Here is a 22,796-nt window from a genome sequence, read left to right on the forward strand (position 1 = left end):
TTCCTCCTTCCCAGCTGGCTGTTTATTCCTCACACGTGCCCACTCCGCACAGGGTCCACCTGGTCTCCGAGAGATGGAATGGGCTCCAGATGCTCCTCACTCAGGTGGTCCAAAGCACAGTTTCTCTTTGCGTTTGAGACGCACACCTGTCTGACCTTCCGGAGGAGACGACTTCAATCTTCAGTGGAAACACAGACCCTCGTTTCAAAAGGCCCTATCCTTACCAAGGTCATGGCGAACCTGCTCTACCACTCAGATAAGACCCGTATTTAACAATGACCCCTTATTTTACGGCAGGCAAAGTGTCCGAGTGTCTCCAAGGCAGCCGAGTCTCCAGGTTCGAAAACAACTGGTTGAAGATAAACTATTTTTCTCACCTGGCCTGATCATTTACTGCAAAGTTACCATGTGATTAGTGCAAACACCAGTGTGTGTGTGTGTGTCTGTGTGTATTAGGAACCAGTTTCCTGTCAATATGGAGTCAGTGAAGAAATAAAACCTGAAGAGTCGTTGAGAAGGATGGAGCCCAGACTCACAGATAGATGTTTTTCCAGCAATAAAAGTGAACATGTCACCTGTCTGTCTGTGTGTGTGTGTGTGCGTGCGTCTGTGTACACCTATTCATAGAGAAGCAGGGTTGGACACTGTAACTTGACATGAACGTGAAGCAAAGGGACCGACTGGAATCAGTGCTCAACTGGGCCTTTCTCCTCGTTTTGTCGGTTTCCCGAGCGCCTTGACCCGGAAGGCCGTCGTTCGCCCGAAAGGCTCTGCTGCATCTCGGCATCGGGTTCGAGGGTGGCAGGGACAACAAGGACGCCAGGTTCGGCTAAACACCTCTCCATGCTGGAAGCAGAAGTGCGTGTCAATGCAGCACACACTCGTCGAGCTCTGCGTTACTCGACTATTCTCGAGCCGATATCAATCCCACACCAGCGGAGGTGAAAATGAGGGAAAAAGTGATATTGTCATAAAAATGACTGACGACCGTTTAGCACTGACAGCCTTCTTAATTGTCCACAGCTGCTGGACGACGATCAGGCCATTCCCACGAAGACACGCGGACATCGAGAACAAGAGGGACAGGAGCCAGGAGGCCACTCTTCTCTCCTGTTTCCCCAGGGTGACGCACATGTGAGGGTCGACGCCCCCCGAGCGCGATTACAACTCTTTCCATCAGACGTGTGTGAGGCTGTAGTGTGTGACAGGCTGCTTTTAGGCTCATCACGCTTTGTATCTGTCTTCCGACATGGGTGCGGTGCAAATTGCATGTGTGTGTACTGTGGTATTTGTGTTTATGTGTGTGTGTGTGTGTGAGTGTGTCTCTACTGCAGTATCTGTGCTCCTCTCCAGCGCTCGGAGGAAGGTCAGGCAGCAGAAGAAGAAGAGTGTGACGTGATGAACCTGCTGTTGGCACCAGGTGGAAACGCTGCTGCAGGTTCTGCTCAGCACTTGGGCCACATGGTGACTGACGTGACGAGTGACGGAAACGGGGAAGAAAGAAGAAAAGATAAAGAATAACTTTTGTTCTCTTCCACGGGAAACGGCCGCGCAGGAGATCAGAGTCTCGTGCCTCAGCTCAGCAGCCTGCGCCGCACTCACAGCTGACCGTGTGCCGGAGACGAGTTTCCATCCGCCGGTTGCGCGGCAGCCACGAGACGGCTCCCGGGACGTTTACCGCGTTTCGGTCAGTCGGCCCGTGGCGGCATTGCGAAAGCGTGGAGAGTTCCCCCGTAACAGCAGGTCGTCCCACCGGGGAGGCACCGCCGACCACGTGCAGCTGCTTTCCTCACGCTAAAGGGTCTGGGGGGGCACATGGTGAGAGAGACCCCCAGTAGTCAAGGAAGTCCTCAGAAGAGTCGGACTGGGGAGCGGCAGAGCCTTATGGGAGAGGGCGAGGGAGTTACTGTGGAGCTCAGCAAGTGCTGGCTTCCGAAAAACACTACACACACACACACACACACACACACACACAAGTATCTTGTGACTGGCCAATCCAAGGGTCATGGGTCACGGGGAAGCGGCTGCATGCGGCGCCAGGCCAAGGGGCATTAATTACAGCGCGAATATAGTATAGGAACTCAGTGGGCACATAATTAATTCTCAGCCACAACATTTCGGGGGGCAGGAAATGACCTGTTTGTGAAGATCAAACAACACACGAGGCAGAAGAAGGGCAATTACCAGCGATCAGGAAGAGAGCTCGTCTCATCTTTTCGTCCTTTGATCGGCCAAACGGATCACTTCGGATCCATGCAGAGCGGCGGCTCTGTCCACCTACTGTCCAGGCACGGCCCCCCAGGCCCTTCCCCCACCCCCTTCGCCCTCTTCCTCGAAAGCCCTTTGAGCTCCACACTTCTACACAGCAGCGAATGATGGAGAGCAACCAGAGCACAGCAGTGCACCAGTTGGCCTGTCGGAGCGCTATAACGGCTCCGTGACATGGAGCCGCCGCAATGTAGGGATGGACTTCCTGCGGTCAAGGCAGAGACCACCAGGGAGGCTTTTTTTCTGCTCTTTGTGTGCTGTTGACTGGCGTGAACTCACTGATGCTGGTGACTAAAATTAACGGGTGTAACAGCAAGCTCCTGGGGCCAAATCAAATCGTAGATGGGCAGGAGGTGCTTATCTGTCCAAGGGAGAATGGACATGTGGAAATGGACATGTGTTTCTGACACCACCTTATGGACATTTCTAGCTCTACAGCAGAAACTGCGCAGTGGATATAAGTCCCCAGAGCACTAGGAGGACGGAGGCGTCGCGGACCTTCGGAAGGCAGATTGGGAGAGACGCAGAACAGGTGACGCGTGTCCATGCGTTTCTGTCCGCGTTTCTTTCTTCACCCCTCTGTGCTGTGTCATAAGCATGCAAGCCCGATGTACAATGGGCGGGATCTTTCCCTCCAAAGGGAATCGTCAGCTGCAGGTTAGGAGGAGGGCCCCGGGGCTCGGTTCGGTCGAACACCTTGTCCCGCAACGGTCCCGCTTCCCCGTATGTAACAAACACAGATGCAGAACAACAGAAATGGAAAATGAACAGGAGAAAAAGGACTTCCAGTCATGTGAAACGGTTCTCCCCTCGAGCCGCGCGTCTCGTTCGCAGCAGGAAGTGCCAGCGGGAACCGCAGGAATGCGGATCGCTGCAGCAGACTCTGTTTTCCACCAGGAAGAGCCAGTGTGAGCAGGAGGGAGGGATCAGCGGAGACAGCAGGTCTCTGAGGGACAGGAGAGATCAGTGTTTTAATAAAAACAAAGTGGCAGAGACTCTCACTGAGAACCAGCAAAGTGTCCCCGTGGCTCCTGTGTTCCCGGTGCTCCAGGGCAGGAGAACATGTTGTACCTTGAGCCACTCTTCTCCGTCAGTTATCACTGAGCACACAGAAGCCTTGGAGCTCCTGCAGTCTTCATCTCCTTAACCTTTCCACGTCTGGGCTGTTTTCGGTTCTGTTTGCACTTGGCTATTGCTGTATCAGATGAGAACTTCTGCAGATGAAGTGACTCTGAGGAGTCTGAAGACTGAGGTGTGCAGAAGGAACAGGACCAAGGCCAACATGGTCCCTTGAAGGACAAGCAGCCCTGCAGACGCAGACCAAACTGTAGTGCACCATTCAGCTAGTCTGTAATGCAGGACGCAACGGATGTATCTGGAAGACGTTGACTAGAGCTTCAGCTCCAGCATCCCACATTGGATGACCTGGAGAAGTCAAGAACCAAGTGCCAGTAGGCTCCCTTGAGCAGGCAGATGGCTGCACTGTCCAATCCAGTCTGGGCCTGGAAAGCATACTGAAGAGGGTCCTGGCCAAGGGCTTGAGCTGCACAAGGAACAACCTTTCTAGTCTTATTGACGTGTGAAGTGAGAACAACCGGCTAATACCTTCTATTCCATTGGGACCCTGTCCAGAACCAGCTCAGACTGGACACACAGCTTCCACACCTTTGGACTGAAGTGGACAGAAGGGGAGCTGCAGCACCTTAGAACATCCAGAGGTGAGAGCTGGTGGGCAGGAGAGGCGAGGAGCTGAGAGCCCTTTGGAAAACTGGTTTATCTTGCTGAATGATGTTCACTGACGTTCTTCTGACCCTCGTATAAAAGGTGCTGAATGGCCTGAAGAACATTCCGGGCTATAAACGGTCCAGGGGCCACTTGCTTGAGGGTGACCATGTGGAGACGCGGTGTGCTTCGGAGAGCAGAGCTTGTCGGAACTTGGGTCCTTTCAACACCGGCTAGAGCGAGTAACTCCAGGAGTTAGAGAGAAGAGCCACAGACCCCATTAATGGGACCTTTCATTGGAGCGCTAGTTGTTATTAAGGTGTAAATGGAGCGTTTTTCCAGCGACGCTTCGTGCTCCAGTGGAGCGAACAGCCGTTTGAGAGCTGCAGCTCATAATTGCCCTTCTAGTTAATACTCGTGGACGTGAGGAGCAGCAGGACGGTGGGTTTGGAGGCCAGAAGCTACAAACTCTGTGCTGTGAATGAGTGTTGGTGCAAAGCTACCCTGGGATTTTGGTTCTGGAGTTTCTGCAGCAGGGGGAGGGGTGAGGGGTGGGGGGGGTTGTGGAATGCGACCTGTGGCAGAACACCGCGTCCGAAAAGCCGCACACAGAACGCCAATTAGCCCCAGCTGGCTCCCATTTCCCTGACGGGCGACCGGTGACTTGTAGAGGCGCAGACGGAGCCGGGGGGGGGGGGGGGCTCCAAGGGAACGCCTTCGATGTGGACCGGGGCTTGTTTTCGTTTTGACCGTAGAGAAGAACCTTTTGTTCGGCTCTTACCGAACTCGTCCTGGGCTGCTTCTGACCCGAAACTCTCCGTGACGCCATGGGGCTGACGCTCACAGGCAGGCAGGTAGGGGGCGCCATCCTGGGTTCTCTCGTCTCACTGTGTCCCCACCTGCTCTGACTCTGTGCCCACGTGCAGCGATGATGGCCCCTAACCCGGCACACACCCCGGAGCCCGGTTCCCGCAAGCGTATCATGTTTCGTGTGGCCACGGCCCTCGTGGTTTCCGCGAAACACCTCACACGCCCAGGCGGCCGCTGTCTTTGAAGCTCCTCCAGATTCAATATTTCTCTTGTCTGGGAGGGGTCGACAAGGGGAAATGGAGGTGGGTGGACGGGGCTGCTTGGACAGGCGTCCCCAGCACCGGGAGGGACGTGCCCAGGAAGGGCCTCCGCGGCCGCCCCTCGGCCGACGTCTCCAGGTGCCTCGATCGCTCTGGCTGGCAGACAGCGCCACCAAGCGCCGCTCCCCACCGGGCCCCTTCTGGGGGTGTGTTGGGGTGGGCTTAATAAGCACCGGGTCCAGCTGGATGCCAAGTAACGGGACGAAGCGAAGCTCCCAGAACTCTGACAAAAGTCCCAGTTTCACCGCACTTGTCTCCATTTGAAAGACGTCCCGTGAACAAAGTGCACAAGCGCAGCGACTCTGAGAATCCGTGTTTGTGGAGTCCTGCGTCTTACGGGTACGGTGTTTGGGATGCTGTCTGGACACCAGAACACCTGCACCCCCCCTGGACTGGGTTCACACACGTGTGTCAATGTGCTTCTCAAGCAGGAACCAGTGAGTGTTATAGAGAACAGTCTTTATGTTTCCGTGTGTGTGTTTATGCCTTCCTGCTCCTTTTCTCCTCCTCCTGCAAGACCTTCTATGTCCCCTGAATGAAGTGACACTAAGCGGAGCAGGAAGATCAGTTACATTTACATTTATGAGACACTTTTCTCCAAAGCAGCTCCCAGTGAACTCTATGTAGTGTTATCAGCCCACACACCTTATTCACTGCGGTGACTTACACTGCTAGATAGACTACTTACACTGGGTCACTCATCTGCACATCAGTGGAACACACACGCTCCCGCTATCACTCACACACTATGGGTGAATCTGAACAGCATGTCTGTGGACTGTGGGAGGAAACCAGAGCACCCGGCAGAAACCCACGCAGACACAGGGAGAACATGCAGACCCCACAGAGACTAAACGGGGATTGAACCCACATCCTTTTGCACCACCCAGGCGCTGTGATACAGCAGCGCTACTCGCTGTGCCACTGTGCTGCAGTTCAATCAGCATGTTAAGCCCCCCGCCCCAGCGAAGATGACGACCAGACATCTGTGCGGCCGACGAAGGCCTCAGTCCTCATTGCGCCTCGGAAGGAAGACTGAGGGAATACGCTGCTCAACACACGCGGTGTTTGAAGGGCTCCATTAGTGTGTTTTCACAGCGCGTGTGGAGCACAACACCCAGTATGACACTGGAGATCCTTCCAGCTGCCCCCCCCTCGCCTGGTCATCACACACCACTTAACAGGGGAATCCTGCCATCTGCAGCCCATCAGGAGGCGTCTCTACTTGTCTGCCATGGAAAGTGTTGTGGAAAAGCCGGCGCTGACACACGGTCGCTGTACCAACCCCCCCAACGCCCCCCCCCCTCGCTCCCAGTGCTCCCGGCCAAATGTTATTAGCCCTACATTTTTCCAGCCTTGTGTCAGTAACTGGGAATGCGGGGATGGAAGCGCAGGGTGGGGCTCTCAGCTCTGGCTGGGGTTCGAAAGCACATCCTGAGAGAGAGAGAGAAAGAGAGAGAGAGAGTGTCGAGCAGCAGGGCTCCTGCGTGAGACACCACCGTCCATCTGGAGATTCGGTGGACCAACCTGGTCATGCGAGAGCACCCGGAACCTGACCTGAAGCGACGTCCCCACCGACCAGGGGGAGCGTGGACATCCAGGATGTCCAGCCTGATGAGACCCACTCACGGTTCGGAAGCCTCCGAGTTCCAGTAGGAGACCGTGAGGTTGAGGACAAATGTGTCACAGGTCTGCTGCATGTGACGTTAAGGAGCTCCGTTGTACCCTTGAGAAATGCCCTTTAGGAGCTCAATAAATTAGTACCATAGTAAAATGGAATCTAAGTGAGTCAGTCCATCAAGACCAAGACATCAGCTAAGCAAGTCAGAGACATAATAGCAGTTCAGCAGGGAGAAGAGGATGGTTTCATACGTGGCAAAGTCCTCAGCAAAGTCCCAGATTGCCAGTGTGAGTGGACAAAAGAATATGACAGGAGACCACATTTGGACCAAGTGGAACGACGGTGGGACTTGACCAGAGCAGAGCTTGGTGCAGCAGTGGACATCTACTGGCCTTCTTCTTCAAAGTGCTTGTAGACAAAACTCTACTCCTCCTCGCTGGTTCTTTTATTCAGTGCTGGGAATCATGGGAAAATGAACCGCTGTAGCACATGGCCATCTAAAGTACCACCAGACATCGCGTTTTACAGCATCGTTCAACGAGGTGTATGTCGTACACTAAAGCTAAACACGTCTTGTATCAAGACCTTGAAGCACGAGGAGGGATATGAATCGATCTCTTTCCCAGCGTTTGAGAACTCCATGCGAACCCACGATCTGCTGGGTGCCGCACACGGCCTATTTTCGGCACATTCTAGGGCTGCAGCATCCAGCCTCCCAGATCCTGCTTTGTGCCACCTGCTCGAGGTCCTGGCCAGACTGGGAGCCCCTGAAAATTGTGGTTCTCAAAAGTCTAGTGGTCGCTTCTGCAGGTACTGCTCAGGGGCCCTCGAATACTGTATGTACCACATGACTGCCACAGAGCCCCAGTCTGGACCGAGACCTGTAACCCATTCAACAAGAAACGTTCTCTGGTGAATCTGAGTAGGAATTACAACACAAGGCGGAGGAGCGTCAACAGGACCCCAGAAGTTTGACGTGACCGCAGTAGTTCAAGGCGACCCAAGAAGCATTCGACGTAAAAGCCAATTGTTTTACTGGTTTGCTTTCGTGCTGCTGCTCTGCACTGCTGGTGGTAAAACGCGGTCTCCGTCCGCCAGGGGATCCTCTGACCAAATTTGCATACCTTCCTTGTTGAAGTCATTTACAAAAGACCAGATGTGTCCTCAGTCTGACCGCCCACAATGCAGAGGGACAAGTGTTTGACCCCAGGGCTGCGAGGTGTGGCCCCCAGCCTGCTGCATCACGTGCCCCAGGGCTCCTCCGATTGCGGGGGGGTGGCAACGGAGGAACGACGCCTTCGCCAGGTTCCCTGAACACAGAAAGACTCGGAAAGCTTTGCTGGCGACAAGTTAAGCCGCACGTTGAGTTTCACAAGCAATGGAAGAAGGGAGAGAAGAAAGGAAAATTTATTCCAATGAATCCAACAGGGACATTTATGCAAACAATCTTGCATAGTTTCAGATGTAACATTTTGTCTATTTATACAGCTGGATGTTTTCATTTCCTCTCAGGTGAAACACTTTGCTGAAGTGCAGCTCCAGATTCCTGCTGCTGATTGCGAGAGCAGCTCCTTAACTGCCGTACATATTGAACCGTTTAAAGGCAACGTCACAGCAGGACACTGAAGGTTGGTGCTCAGTGGAACGACTGACTCCCCCCCCCCCACCCCTCACCAGTGCAACATGGCCAATAGCTTTCTTGACTGAACATTCAGCAGAACCTCCGCAGAATTGCCCTTCCACCGTCTCCAGCGACTTCCTGTAAGTTCAACACTCTGCTTATGGCCTATAAGATGTTCAAAGGATCTGCATGGCGAAACCTACAGGGACCGATATGGCTGCTTGGTGGTGCCACTCACAAGGGTCCAAACTCAAAAGCCTGCAGGTTCTCACTTTTCCCCATTGTGCCGGAATGAGCTCTGTGTCCCTCAGAGCTGCTGAATCCCTCCCATAATGAAGGGGCTCAAACCCATCTGTTTGAGAACCACTTCTCTCCTGAGCTACAGAAAGACTCAGCGAGTCCAATACATCAGCTGTGATTATCCATGTATTTGCTATTTGAATATCACTTCTATGGGAGCTACTGGAGGGATGTGAACCAGCAACACGGTGGTTTCAGACACACAAGCTGTGTCCATCGTCCTCAGTGTGTCTAAAGCCCTGTCTGTTGATGCACTTTGTTTACGCTCAGTTGAATGCTTTGTAGAAAAATGTCTGCTGAGTGGACAAATATAAATACAGTGGTGTTTTTTTATTTACTGTGCTGAGCTTTAAATAACAAGAATGCGACAATGTCCTCCTGAAGTGCTAAGAGGGCTGGACCTACTGAAGAAGCCCATGAAGTAAACGTTACGGCCAGGCGCCCAGCTGCGAGCCGTCTTCCAAAACCCCACAAGAACCACGATGAGAACCAGAAGTGCACGGAAGCACGTCCCGGCTGCCTCGTGAGCACCTGGGAGCTCTGCTCTCTTCCGTGTCTCACCAGGACCGTTCTAAAAACAAGGCAGGGTTTCCACGGGCGGGGGGGGGGTATGGTAGCGCAGCGGGCTTGACCAGCACCTGCTCTCTGGTGGGTCTGGGGTTCGAGTCCTGCTTGGGGTGCCTTACAACAGACTGGCGTCCTGGGTGTGTCCCCTCCCCTTCCTGCCGTGTGCCCTGTGTTGCCGGGTTAGGCTCCAGCTCACCGCAACCCCGCTTGGGACAAGCTGTTTCAGTCAATGTGTGTGTGAGTTTCCACAGCGATGGAATGACACAGAATACTGCACCTGTCACAAAAACCACAGAAAACTGAGCTTTGGTGAAACAGGAGAGCAGTCTTTGGGTGACAGAGGACAAGTACACAGTTAAACAGGCATACAGATATACACCACCTGTTTGTTTCTAGACAGTTCTACACAGCTGCGAGGTTCTGTTTGTCTCTACCTGTAGCTCCCGTCTGTTATGGCTCTGAGCTAGACGAGCCACGGTGCTGAAAAGCGCTTCATGAATGAATAAATGCAGACGTTCACATGTTAGAGGAGGAATGTGACTATGAGTGCAGATGCAAATGGTGAAGCGCTGAAGCGGCGTGCCAAACGTGGCCCTCGGCTGCAGCTTCTGCCTCGCTGTGCTACAGTTTTCTCCCTGAAGGGGGCGCTTCACACAGCACCAATAACAAAGCACTGGTTTGCCGTTAACCCCACGTGAATTGCGACCCTGAACAGGCGGCTAAATGGCTGCCAGATGGGGTTTCTGGCAATGCCCAAATTCCTTAGCGTCTCGTGGCAGCACTGGTCGGCTTCTACCGCGGGAAACTATAACACGTCCTCTTTGAAGAGGAAGGAGAGTGAGATCTCCCCTCAATGAGGACAAACAGGGCTCAGATGCACATTCCCGAGCAGTGGCGGTACGGCGAGTCTGGGGGCCAGGGATTGCGTGATCGCTCAGAAAGGGGCCCACGACTACATTTCACAGGGAGGGAAAAAATAACAGGGCAGTTTGACAGGGAAACGGGGTGTCGCCATCTTCTTTCACCGGCATTGCAGGCTGAGCTGAGAACAATCTAACAAGAGGAGCTTCTCTGCCTGGACGTCTTGGCAGGTTCTCACGCCAGCAGCCCAGGTCCTTCCTCTTACACAAGGCCAACCACAAGGTTGTCTGGGAGGTCAGTGACCCGCACGACCCGAGGAGCTCAAAGAGAACGCGAGTCTTTCCTGCTTCCGACCACACGCTCGGGTGGCCCCTGTGGCCCCTGTGGCCAAGGCATTCATGCGCACGCCACACGGGGACTGGGCAGCGGTCCATCGCTTTGCCAGAGATCAGGGTTTCCCGGCACACCGTAGTTCTGGGGAAATGAAAAAAGAAGGGTGAAACTCAGTTCACTGTTAAAGGCAAAATTAATGGTACAAAGTGGCCTTTTGTGAAACAAGATTAAAATATCAATGTGAAATAAAAGTTACAAGATATATGGTACCGCAGAAAAACAGTATGGTTGGGAAAAAAAGCACCTGTTCCTGGAGCTGAACTTTGCAGGAAGCATCAAACAAGATGACAGCAGCACTGACAAGGTGTGTGAAAGGAAATCCAGCACACAGACACACACCCAGGAGAATCACTGTATCAATCTGCATCACCGGCTTCAGCCAATGCATCGACAGGCTTCGTTAAACCAGGAACGGCTCATGGCTTCAGGGCAAATAAAGCAGAAAGAATCAGTGCTGTTAGACTGTGCTCTGTGGTGGACTGGCCTTGATCTGAGTAGGAGCAGGAACGGGATCTGCACGTTTCATTGGTCATCGTTGATCACAAAGCCACTCGAACCTTGGCTGAAGGGGACGGTAGCACAACCACCACAGAGGACTGTTTTCACCACAACCTGAAGTTGCTCTTCGTTCACACAGCTCTACGGGTATCGCTCTGCACAGGAAGGACGGGCTGAGCCGAGGCCCCTTCGCTCATAAAAAGTTGTGAAATGTAGGAATGGCCATGGATGTTGGAATTTAAATTTTATAAGGCCAAAAAACAGAAAAATGGAGAAAGAGAAAATAAAAATAGGGGAAAAGACAGAAAGGCAGGAGAAAAACAGGCTCCATTCTATAATCACTTCAAATTCCTAACTTGGTCACTTTTTCAGCATTAAGTTGGAAAAAAGGGATCTTGGTCCAGTGCTTAAGAGTGCCAACAAAGCTGTGCTTAACATGCAACACCGACACCTGCTGGACGTTGCGCGAGCTGCACAAGAGCATGCACAACACCTGGACAAGAGCATCTTCTTTTTCACTTGAGGTGACTGAAGAACCTGATGAGCATCAGGTATAGAGTCCTGCATGGAGCCAAAAGAGGAGTGTGGTCAACTGTGAGATTATCTAGAATCCCCCTGATCCCAGTTTCACCCTCTCTGAATCCCACTCGAGTGTCAGGACTGTTCCTTTTGTTTAGCTTGTTCTGAAGTCAAAAATACCTGTGGCTCATTATGTCCCTATGACGATCACGACATCACCACCTGCCGTGCCTCCTGAGATCGGAAGGTGGAGAGTATCAGTGAAAGCAGATCACCGTCAGACAGAGATTTCAGAGATCCAACGTGATGACTTTACAAGGAAGACCATAATTTATTAAAAAAACGGTTTACAGTGTGACAGTGATGGGTGAGTGTGTCACTGCAAGCAGCTCCTTTCAGCCACCAGCAGATGTTCTCCTCTAACGGACACTATTGTTTGAGTGCTTAGTAACTGTACATGTTTTATGAACGAAGTAGGATGAATGTTGCAAAAAATATAAATAATAGTACCATAACATTTTTGAGACAATTTACTTTCACACAGTTTATATATTGTATGTGTGATATATATACACATGTATACTGTACACACAGTCAATCTTCATTTATAATAAACACAAAATAAAGGAAAATATTAAAAGAAAATTGAGATTATGATGTTCTTGAAGGATAATTTGATTTGATTCACAACAACTTGTGCAGTGGAGTACTACTCTTGTCATCCTATCCATTCATGTTGCCATTTTCATGGAATTTTTAATTTTACCCTCAAAAACACATAACATCACAAAGGATGGGAAAGTTCATGAGTTGTGCTCAGAGCTGCAGGGGCCCAAAATGCATGAATAAAGACTAATTTCAAAAAATGTAAACTTGGTTGGACACTGCAGCGTTCCCCAATAAATCATAGACATACATACACACAGAATAAATATACTGACAATCATTTATGTTCATCACAATACAAAGATACAGTTTAGTGTTAGTGCAGTAAACATTATGGGAATTATTGAAATATTAATTACAATCTTTTTCTCACTTCATCTCCTTCACTGGGTCATAAATATGATCTGAGGAACAGAAAAACACTGGGCTTTACTGCTGCAGTGGAAACGTCTACAAATGTTTCTATATGGGAAGCATCCCCAAGGCAGAGCCTTCTTATGCCCCGCCTCTGACTCCACCCCCATCTCCAGTGAGGTCACCTTTTAGACAGGCCCCATAAACCCACACAATCCCCCCCTTCACTTGCATGGCTTCCAGGCTCAGAGACAGAGGTAGGACTCCGGCTCATTTGTCTGCATACCAGATGATGATGCCCAGGATGGTGCCCACCACCACCAGCACCAAAGCCAGGATGCACATCTTCTTACGGGACTTTTTCTACGGGAGGGAGGAAGATATGAGTGGGTGACAGCTGGGGGTCCTGCTGGACTGCCCCCTTCCCTTCGATTTTACGTTTATTAATTTTAATTTTTCATCCAACTTGCCATTTCCACAAACCCCCACCCCTAAAGTGTGGTCAAAAAGATGCAAAGACCCTCTCACCTGGTAGTAGGCAGCCCTCTGCAGCTGCTCCGCACCCCTTTCCACGTGGACCTCGGCACTCTCCACGTTCGCCTCGATGCTGTCTGCAGAAACAGGAGAGCTACCTGAAGCAGTTGTTTGGCGAGGGTACGACTATGTTGGCAGAGTCCCATCAACTAGAGCCCCACCCCAGTTTCTACTGCTCCACTCACCAATCATTTCTCCCTGGTCGTGAATCATCACTGCCAGGTCCTTGAAAATCTGGTTCACGTCCATGATGTCAGACTGCAAACACCATAAAGACCCAGGGTGAACGTCCTGTCTCACACAAAGCTCATCAGCATACAGGTACAAACCACACTGGATGGAACTCAGAAGTCAAACAGATCCTGATTGTTCTCCATTTCATCGCGTTTTCACACAAATACATCTCAGAGAAATTCACTGTACTTCCTTCCATGAATCCTCCAGACAGGAAGTGGAGCTGTACCTCTAGCTGCCGCAGGCTGATCTCTCTCTCCTTGATCAGCTCCATGTCCTCCTCAGTGATGGGGGCTTCCTCCGTCTGGGTCTGACGCTGCAGTCCCCAGTCATCACTGCAGGGAACAAAGCAAAATGCATCAGTCACAGGGAAAACAAAGGTATTTTAAGCAGACTCTCCAGCTATAGAGCTGTATAGGGCATCGTTAAAAGAGTAAAACACTGGCCTCTAGTGTAAAGCCCAGTAACAAAGCATATCACTAAATGCTGGAGTACAGGCAGTCCCCGGGTAACGAACAAGTTCCGTGTCTTCAGTTGGAGCAGTGAGGTATGGTGGGTATCTAACGTCAGTTAGTCAAATATTTGTCTTAGTATATAGTAATAGTACATCACTATATAAGGATGCTGTTCATTGACTTCAGTTCAGCATTCAGCACAATCATCCCTCAGAAACTGATTACAAAACTGAGCCTGCTGGTTCTGACTACCTCCCTCTGCAACTGGATCCTGAACTTCTTGACTGGGAGACCTCAGTCTGTCAGGATCGGCAACACCACCTCCAGCACCATAACACTGAACACTGGTGCTCCCCAGGGCTGCGTGCTCAGTCCACTGCTGTTTACCCTACTGATTTATGACTGTGCTGCAAAGTTCAGTTCAAATCATATCATCAAGTTTGCTGACGACACTACAGTTGTGGACCTCATCAGCAACGATGATGAGTCAGCATACAGAGAGGGGATGACCCACCTTCGCAGAATGGTGTAAAGACAACAATCTATCTCTAAATGTTGACAAGACTAAAGAGATAACTATTGATTTCAGGAGGGCCCAAGTAGACCACTCACCTCTGCACATCAATGGAACAGCTGTGGAGAGTCAAAAGCTCCAAGTTTCTTGGTGTGCACATGACAGAGGACCTCTCCTGGATCCTGAACACTACCTGCCTAGCCAAGAAGGCCCAGCAGCATCTCCATTTCTTCCTTCAGCATCTCCCATCCTCACTACGTTCTAAAGAGGGACAGAGAGCGTCTTGACCAGCTGTCTCACCGCATTGTACGGGAACTGCACAGCCTCCGACCGCAAGACCCTACAGCGAGTGGTAAGAACAGCTGAAAAGATCATCGGAGTTCCTCTTCTCTCCATCGACTCCATATACAAAAACTGTTGCATCCACAAGGCCAACAGCATTGTAGATGACCTCTCTCACCCCTCTCATGGACTCTTCGCCCTGTTGCCATCTGGCAGGAGGTACAGGAGCATCCACGCCACCACCAGCAGACTCCGCAACAGTTTCTTCCCTGAGGCAGTTAGACTTCTCAACACCCAGCTACCTCCCAACATTCAACTGGTTCCGTTGACCAATTAACTCAGTACTACACTACTCCACAACTGCCTGCAGCTCACAGCCATACCCGTGTCCTATCCTGTGTATTTATTTATTTACTTATTCATTGCCTTATGCTATGTTCTGTCTTGCATCATGATCTCTGAAGAAACGACATTTCGTTCCACTGTACACAAGGTGTATGGAGGAATGACAAAAACTACTACTACTACTTGTATGTACCTTTCTATGCATGAAAAACATTAAAGAAACACTTCTGGATACACTAAAACACCTTTAACAAAACAATAGAGTAATAATAATACTAATAATAATGCAATGTAATGATACAATAATAACAGTAATAATAATACAAGTAAGCGTCACTTAACGACGGGGTTACGTTCTGTGAAACCAGTCACAGTTCGACTTCGTCGTTGAGCAAACACCATGGAGTGTACAGTACTCTCTTACATTACGGAACTTTAAAAAGAGGAGACTAAAATGACAATAAAAACTACTGTACAGTAAATACATAAACCAGTAACAGAGGCCGTGGAACACTGGACCAGCTCTATACCCTCACTAGGGTGTTGGAGGGTTCATGGGAGTTTGCCCAACCAGTCCATCTGTGTTTTGTGGACTTGGAGAAGGCATTCGACCGTGTCCCTCGTGGCATCCTGTGGGGGGTGCTTCGGGATTATGGGGTTCGGGGCTCGTTGCTACGGGCTGTTCGTTCCCTGTATGACCGGAGCAGGAGCTTGGTTCGCATTGCCGGCAGTAAGTCAGACCTGTTCCCGGTGCATGTTGGACTCCGCCAGGGCTGCCCTTTGTCACCGATTCTGTTCATTATTTTTATGGACAGAATTTCTAGGCGCAGTCAGGGAACGGAGGGTGTCTGTTTTGGTGGCCGCGAGATCTCGTCTCTGCTTTTTGCGGACGATGTGGTCCTGTTGGCTTCATCAAGTCAAGACTTGCAGCGTGCACTGGGGAGGTTTGCAGCCGAGTGCGAAGCGGCGGGGATGAGAGTCAGCACCTCCAAATCCGAGGCCATGGTCCTCAGTCGGAAAAAGGTGGATTGCCCCCTCCGGGTTAGGGGGGGAGCTCCTCCCTCAAGTGGTGGAGTTTAAGTATCTCGGGGTCTTGTTCACGAGTGAGGGAAAAATGGAGCGGCAGGTTGACGGACAGATCGGTGCGGCGTCCGCATTAATGCGGTCATTGTACCGGTCTGTTGTGGTGAAGAAGGAGCTGAGTCGTAAGGCGAAGCTCTCAATTTACCGGTCGATCTACGTTCCTACCCTCACCTATGGTCATGAACTCTGGATCATGACCGAAAGAATGAGACTGCGGATACAAGCGGCAGAAATGAGTTTCCTCCGCAGAGTGGCTGGGCGCACCCTTAGGGATAGGGTGAGGAGCTCAGTCACCCGGGAGGAGCTCGGAGTAGAGCCGCTGCTCCTCCGCATCGAGAGGAGCCAATTGAGGTGGCTCGGGCATCTGTTCCGGATGCCTCCTGGACGCCTCCCTGGGGAGGTGTTCCGGGCATGTCCCACTGGGAGGAGGCCTCGGGGCAGACCCAGGACACGTTGGAGAGACTATGTCTCCCGGCTGGCCTGGGAACGCCTTGGGGTTCCCCCAGAGGAACTGGAGGAGGTTTGCGAGGAGAGGGAAGTCTGGGGGGCTCTGCTTAGACTACTGCCCCCGCGACCCGGTCCCGGATAAGCGGAGGAAGATGGATGGATGGATAGGCTAAATTAAGTTTTCATGTGATTGTTACTTAAGGGTGACAAAAAAAAAAAAAAATAACCTCCAGTCAGTAAGGGGGTGGTTTGTGACTATGGCTTGTATGCAAGTCAGGCGTTCGTAACCCGGGGACTGCCTGTACACATGGGCACAGTGCCCTCTAGTGGACAGTACAATCACAGAGCACATTAGAGAACTTGAGGACAGGGGAAACAGTGTCCTCTAGTGGACACTTGAGTAATGGAGAAGAGTACAAACAGCTGCAAAGTCTGTTACAGTACATTTAAGAGAATCATCATATTGATGATACATGTATAGATCTTACTTCAAGCTTACATGCTAAGAATTTCACTGATTAACAAATTATGGCATGATGGAGCAGCGAGTAGCACTGCTGTCTCACAGCGCCTGGGTGGTGCGAGAAGACATGGATTCAATCCCCACCCAGTCTGTGCGGGGTTTGCATGTTCTCCCCATGTCTGTGTGGGTTTCCTCCGGGTGCTCTGGTTTCCCCCCCACAGTCCAAACAAATGCTGTTCAGGTTCAACCATAGTATGTGAGTGACAGAGAGTGTGTGTGTTTGTTCCACTGATGTATGGATGAGTGACCCCTAAGTAGTGTATCTAGCAGTGTAAGTCACTGTGGTGAATAAGAGGTTTGGGCTGATAACACTACATAGTATCCATTGGAAGTCGCTTTGGAGAAAAGCGTCTGCTAAATAAATAACTGTAAATGTAGGTAAATATAAATGAATAAATGTAAATACTGTGACAGTAAGGTAACTGAGCCCTCTACTTTGAGTTTACCGTAATAAAAAAGTGCATTTCAGTAAAACAACCAGGACTAGAAAGTGGCATTTTTATCAGACATAGCATCTGGTTGTGACAGCCCTCCTGGATGGCTACATACATAACTGTACCGGCATACGTGGAAAACTGCAGGGCTCACATCTCACACCCTTTCACAAATGTCTTGACTAATTAAATTCTCAGCGATCCTTCATGTGTTCTGAATGTCTTAATGCAGAAACACTTCTGTACATGGAGTTTGGCATCTAGAGGTTCATTTTTTTTGTTCATCAGTCTGTCCTGCTGTGCACTTTTCCTAATAACATTACTGTCTGTTAATGAACTCACTTTTCAAAGGACACAAGCTGCTCATCGCGGCTGTCTTCGGCCTATGGGGGGGGGGGAGGAAAAAAAAAAAAAAAAAAAAAAAATCAACAAAGTACAGTTTATGCATTGGTCCAGATGAGTACTGCCTGTAGATGGTTGATCAGTGACAAAAGCAAGCTGCAATGGGAGGTGACTAAAGAGCAGAAAGTGGTTCAATGACACTTACGGAAAGTCGGGAACCAGCTCGGGCACGGGCCACTGACTCCTTCTCCTTCTCAGCTGCCCGCCGCTGCACCACCTGGAAGTTGTTGAGTGCAGCCGAGAAGTCGTTCATTAGGCGCTCCTTCTGGATCTTCTGCTGGCGCTGGGGACAGAAGTACAAAAAGACACTGGGTGGAAGTCATGGTTTTCAACTCAGTTCCTCCATAACAGCTTCCTTATTGTATTATTCTGACAGCTGCAAACTCTTACCTCATAAAAAATAGATTTAATCAAAACAGATACAGGTTCCTGTTGGTAAATAAAGCTGCCACAAACTGGCCAAACTGTCCTGTCTTGCTGCAAAGCTGTTTTGTCCACCATGTAGTGCTGCAGCGGATGCGTTACTCACCTGCTCAGAGGGCGATGGGGGCAGTGGCAGTGAGCCCAGGTCCTTCAGGTATCTGTTGGTCTCCTTGGCCAGCTGGTTGGTAGAGTGCTGTGCTTGCTGCCTGTGACCATGGAGACATGCTTCATGCAATTTAACCAAATCTCATTTAATTAACCAAATAAAATGCAGGATGCAGATTTTAAACAAATCTCTTCTCAAAGTAATCAAAATAGAAGTTAAAATGTGATTTACTGGCGGAAAAGTCTCTCACCAAAAAGTGTTTCTGGCCACTCTTGAACATTACTCCAGTACACACAAAAATTACACTTTTCTCATCCAATGCCAATGAAAAGTCAGTGAATTTAAGGACCACAAATACAGGATTAAACAGTCCGTTTATATCCAAGCTTGCAGCGTGGCACAGGTCACGTGGACCTGACGACACCACCGTACTCATGTCTCGCTGCGCAATGAACAGGACAAGAAGCTGAACTGTGCTGCCCGTTAGAAGTGACTGAGCAGTCACACTGGGGGTGCGGCTTCCCACACTCACAGTTTGTCATGGAGCTCCATGGTGTCCTGCTTCGTTCCTAGCTGGTACAGCATAGTCTTCATCTGCGCAGCTGTGGACAGAGACATGGCAAAATGTGAGCACACAGGAGGGCTTTAGGTAAAGAGCAAATGGAACATCAAACTTCAAAGACAACCACCGACTATCCATCTAAAGAGTAAATGCAGAACCACCTTTAACTGGTAGAGTAACTGGAAAACCAGGTAAGCCACTGGCAGGACTGAAGTCATAGCGCCTAAACAAACGATATGTCCACCTACAAAAATTATGTATTCATGCAGATTAGTCTTCTTTGTCTGGAAAATGTAGCTGGACAATAAGAATGAACGGTTTTTGATGCCACACAGATCCTACAGCAGCAGGAACTCACTGTTCTGCGTGATCTTCTGTACGTTGGTGCTGCATGTCTGTATGAGGGAGCCGAAATCCCGCGGCTGCAAGTAAGAGCCACCCGCCTTCCCGTAAGACATGGCTGCTGGTCCACTGTCAATCACCCTCCAATTGAACAGACACTGGGGGGGGCGGATGGTCAGTGTGGGCAGGGTCCTCAAATCACTCCTGTAAAGCCGAAAATAAGAGGCACAGCAACTTATTGACTGAGCAAAATGTCGTGGACCCTGTAGAGGATCTGCCACTGACTACTTGACAATGAGGATATTACAGTTAATAATCACAAAATATAATATCCACACCCAAGCATGAACATTCTGGACTATTTACATTTACTACATGGAAGTACAATTTTGAATATAGCATCTACAAAATCAACAGGCATTAGCCACTACAGCTCATAGATTAATTTTAACCTTGTAAATGGACACATTATAAGAGAAGACACACTTTCTACATTTGTGAGTGTGTGAGTGTAATTTCAGTCACATGACAGCTCTGGAATGCTTGTAAAATGTAATACACATAAAATCTTCTTATCATGGGTTCCATTACAAAATTACAGTAGGACAAAGTGCTTTGTGGGCCCAGCTGGGGTAAGAGCATACAGTGTTTCAATATTTACTCACTGCTACTTTTAGGCCTCATTCTTATTACAATGAGAATGGTATTTTTTTATCAAGGACACTAAGGAGAAGCGTAAAAAATGAGCATGTGAGCACCAAAGACCAGTCTGTGTCAGATGTCCTGAAACACAGCTAAATTTACTGTATGAACCTCTACTCCACCCTGGAAACGGTGACTGCTGCTGTGCCAGTAAGGTTCGAATGGTGCTGGATGGGCTCCTCTCTCAGTATGGGCAGTAAGTCCTGGGTGGAGACACATAGTCCATCCAGCAGGGTAACAACACAGTCGCACTTCTTCCATCACAAAACCCATACTGTACTGTACAGTACTGAGGGGTCCTATCACACTGACGGTGTCAGCCAAACACAGCCACACAGCCCGAGCCACTACGCCAGCTGCTGCTGCCACAAACGCCTCTAAAAACATAGTATTCTGGAGCTTTGCACAGTGGAAGAAACTGGCAGTGATCTTGTGAACTTTATTTCTTCACATGGAAAACAAATATCTGTGAGCAAAGCAATCACAGTGTTTCCAATAAAAGCGCACCCTTGCTGCACTGTCTACAGCCCTTCCTGGCTCACCACTGGACACAGGATTACTGAAAATGGATAAAGGAAAAGCAAGAAACAAGAATTTCTGCTCAAATATTATAAAATGTGTCAGTGTTATCAGTGCCATGCATAACTTTTACATTGGTATTTGAAATTATTTTAGATGAGCTGGTCTAGGAACTAACTGCTTTTCCCACACAAGAAATAACAGCAGTTGGACCCTCTGACAATGGGCGGTTTTACTGAATTATCGGTGTCATGCGAAGGATGAATGCATCTCTGTTACCCATCAATGCCTAAGCAATTTCCTCCAGGACCAAAAAAGTATCAATCTCCATCATGTGTTACTAATTATTATATCTTACATAAGGCTATGTTTCAGTACCGTGCTTGTACTGCAGTGGTGCCATTTTTTTTTTTAACCCTACTGCTCATACTGTACTGTTACACTGACCAACAATTTCCTTTTACATATAACATCTCCTGTCCGGTCACATGTTTTGATACATCGTGATCCCTGTCCAGTGACGTTCTTTGATGCGAGACCTCAGTGGAGTCAAATAACATTGTTTCCTCAATATCCACGTATCCATCTCCATCTTCCAAAACACACTGAAGAAGGATTTGGGCCAAAAAGCACCTGTGTTATAGCCTCAAATCATAATGAATACATCTACAGTTGTGAGTGCTGTCCTGCTTATACAAAGTTTTTCCCTCGTTTTGGAACCCAGCTGCGACATACTTTTTCAGCCATCCATTGCAGTTGAAGTTTTACTCCAAGGTGGACAACACACTCTCTCACACGCACACACACACTGGCTGAAGACGCTTGCCCCGAGTGGGGTTGTCGCAAGCCAAGGCCTAGCCCAGCAACACAGGGTGTAGGGCCAAGGGGGAGGGGACACACCCAAGATGGGACGCCAGGTTGTTGCAAGGCACCCCAAACGGGACGTGAACCCCAGACCCACCAGAGAGCAGGCACAGGCCAAACCTGCTGCACCACTGAGCCCCCTGCCACACTACGTGAACAACAGTAAAAACTAAATAAAACAGATTTCCCACCACTGATCCACGTTAGGGTCGGTAAAAATCTTGGACATTGCTATAACATATAAATATTCTAAGACTTTTTACCGTTTTTATTCAGTCTAAGCTACAAAGACATTGCAAGTACACACATCATCTGAACCACTTGTTCCATACAGGGTCGCGGGGAACCGGAGCCTACCCGGCAACACAGGGCGTAGGGCTGGAGGGGGAGGGGACACGCCCAGGACGGGACGCAAGGCACCCCAAGCAGGACTTGAACCCCAGACCCACCAGAAAGCAGGACCTGGTCCAACCCACTGCGCCACTGCGCCCCCCACACTGAAAGTATTTACATTTTATATTTATTCATTCAGCTAATGCTTTCCTTCAAAGTGGCTTACAGCATTAAGCTACATACAATTATTTACCCATTTATGCAGCTGAGTAATTTTACTGGAGCAATTTTTTAGGGAAAGCACCTTGCTCAAGGGTACGACAGCAGAGGTGAGATTCGAACCTGCAACCTTAGGACCAAAAGGCAGCAGCTCTAACCACTAAGTTACTTAAAGATAGACACAGAACAAGAACAGGGCTGCAAAAACGCCTATTCTGCACAGACCCTTGACAGACTCGGTGTTCCTCATCACCCAGCGACACTCAGGACCGGGACACACGAGCTGTAAACACTGGGAGCGAGATGAATGAGGGGGGTCCTCATCCACACTGCGATCCGGGTTGAGTGCGTTTTGCTGCCATCTAGCGGCTCCCAGAATAAACACAGACGTCGTCCGCGCGCGCGCGCTTTGGATCAGCGCTCGCGCCAGCGCTCCTCGCTCAGACTCTATCATATGATGATGTTCACATCCGGTGGTCTAACCAAACCAAACCAAACCTTTTCGACCAGTAATCATATCGAATCATTCATCGTTTACAAAATTACGAGTAACACATTATTATGCCGTCACGTGTAACAAAGCGCGCTGTTATTAATTCTATGCTTGTTATGTAGTTACTTGTTATTTTGTACCACACAGCCATTTCCTCAGTCACTCTGCTACACACACTGAGGCTGACTTCTCTCCACACACCGTTCTCCTCCCACCACACCCGTCTGACGGCACCACTCGCCCGCCAGATCTGCGTTCGAGCTACACCAGATCCCTTTTATGGCCGCAATTCTTACTTTTCCGGGGAAGCGGACGCGAAAACAGCACGAAGAGTCCTCCGTTATTTCTTCTGGAAGCCGTTCCACAGATACAGGAGCTACGTCACAGGCCTGGCCCAAGTGACGCAATGACGCAGGACGCAGGACGCCGCACGTTTTCAAGTGACGTAAGACGCAGAACA

General features: G+C 49.8%; 1 protein-coding gene and 1 long non-coding RNA gene across 2 annotated transcripts; one reads left to right on the forward strand and one right to left on the reverse strand.

Annotated features, from left to right (window-relative positions):
- The first annotated feature begins 690 nt into the window (after nt 1–690).
- LOC108923673 (uncharacterized) lies at nt 691–1,590 on the forward strand. The gene is made up of 3 exons (XR_001965241.2): nt 691–941; nt 1,024–1,134; nt 1,354–1,590. It is a non-coding gene; the product is annotated as an uncharacterized LOC108923673 (long non-coding RNA).
- A 7,825-nt stretch (nt 1,591–9,415) lies between these two features.
- On the reverse strand, nt 9,416–22,748 carry LOC108923635 (syntaxin-12-like). The gene is made up of 10 exons (XM_018734530.2): nt 22,633–22,748; nt 19,223–19,410; nt 18,835–18,904; nt 18,303–18,402; nt 17,919–18,056; nt 17,714–17,754; nt 13,518–13,623; nt 13,240–13,312; nt 13,049–13,131; nt 9,416–12,883 (listed from the first exon to the last, which is right to left on the reverse strand). The coding sequence occupies exons 2-10, from the start codon at nt 19,320–19,322 to the stop codon at nt 12,791–12,793; spliced, it is 804 nt and encodes a 267-aa protein (XP_018590046.1). The 5' UTR covers nt 19,323–19,410; nt 22,633–22,748; the 3' UTR covers nt 9,416–12,790.
- Nucleotides 22,749–22,796: the final 48 nt, after the last annotated feature.

The sequence above is a fragment of the Scleropages formosus genome, chromosome 18 (assembly GCF_900964775.1).
Source record: "Scleropages formosus chromosome 18, fSclFor1.1, whole genome shotgun sequence".
Classification (NCBI taxonomy): Eukaryota; Metazoa; Chordata; class Actinopteri; order Osteoglossiformes; family Osteoglossidae; genus Scleropages; species Scleropages formosus.

Bases quoted from the DNA above. Each gene is read 5' to 3' on its own strand.
- LOC108923635 (XM_018734530.2), bottom strand. From the start codon at position 19,322: ATGTCTTACGGGAAGGCGGGTGGCTCTTACTTGCAGCCGCGGGATTTC. The intron at 18,403-18,834 runs GTGAGTGTGGGA...CCATGGTCACAG, and splicing joins ATGGAGCTCCATGACAAACT to GCAGCAAGCACAGCACTCTA. The intron at 18,057-18,302 runs GTGAGTAACGCA...TTCTGTCCCCAG, and splicing joins CCCCATCGCCCTCTGAGCAG to CGCCAGCAGAAGATCCAGAA.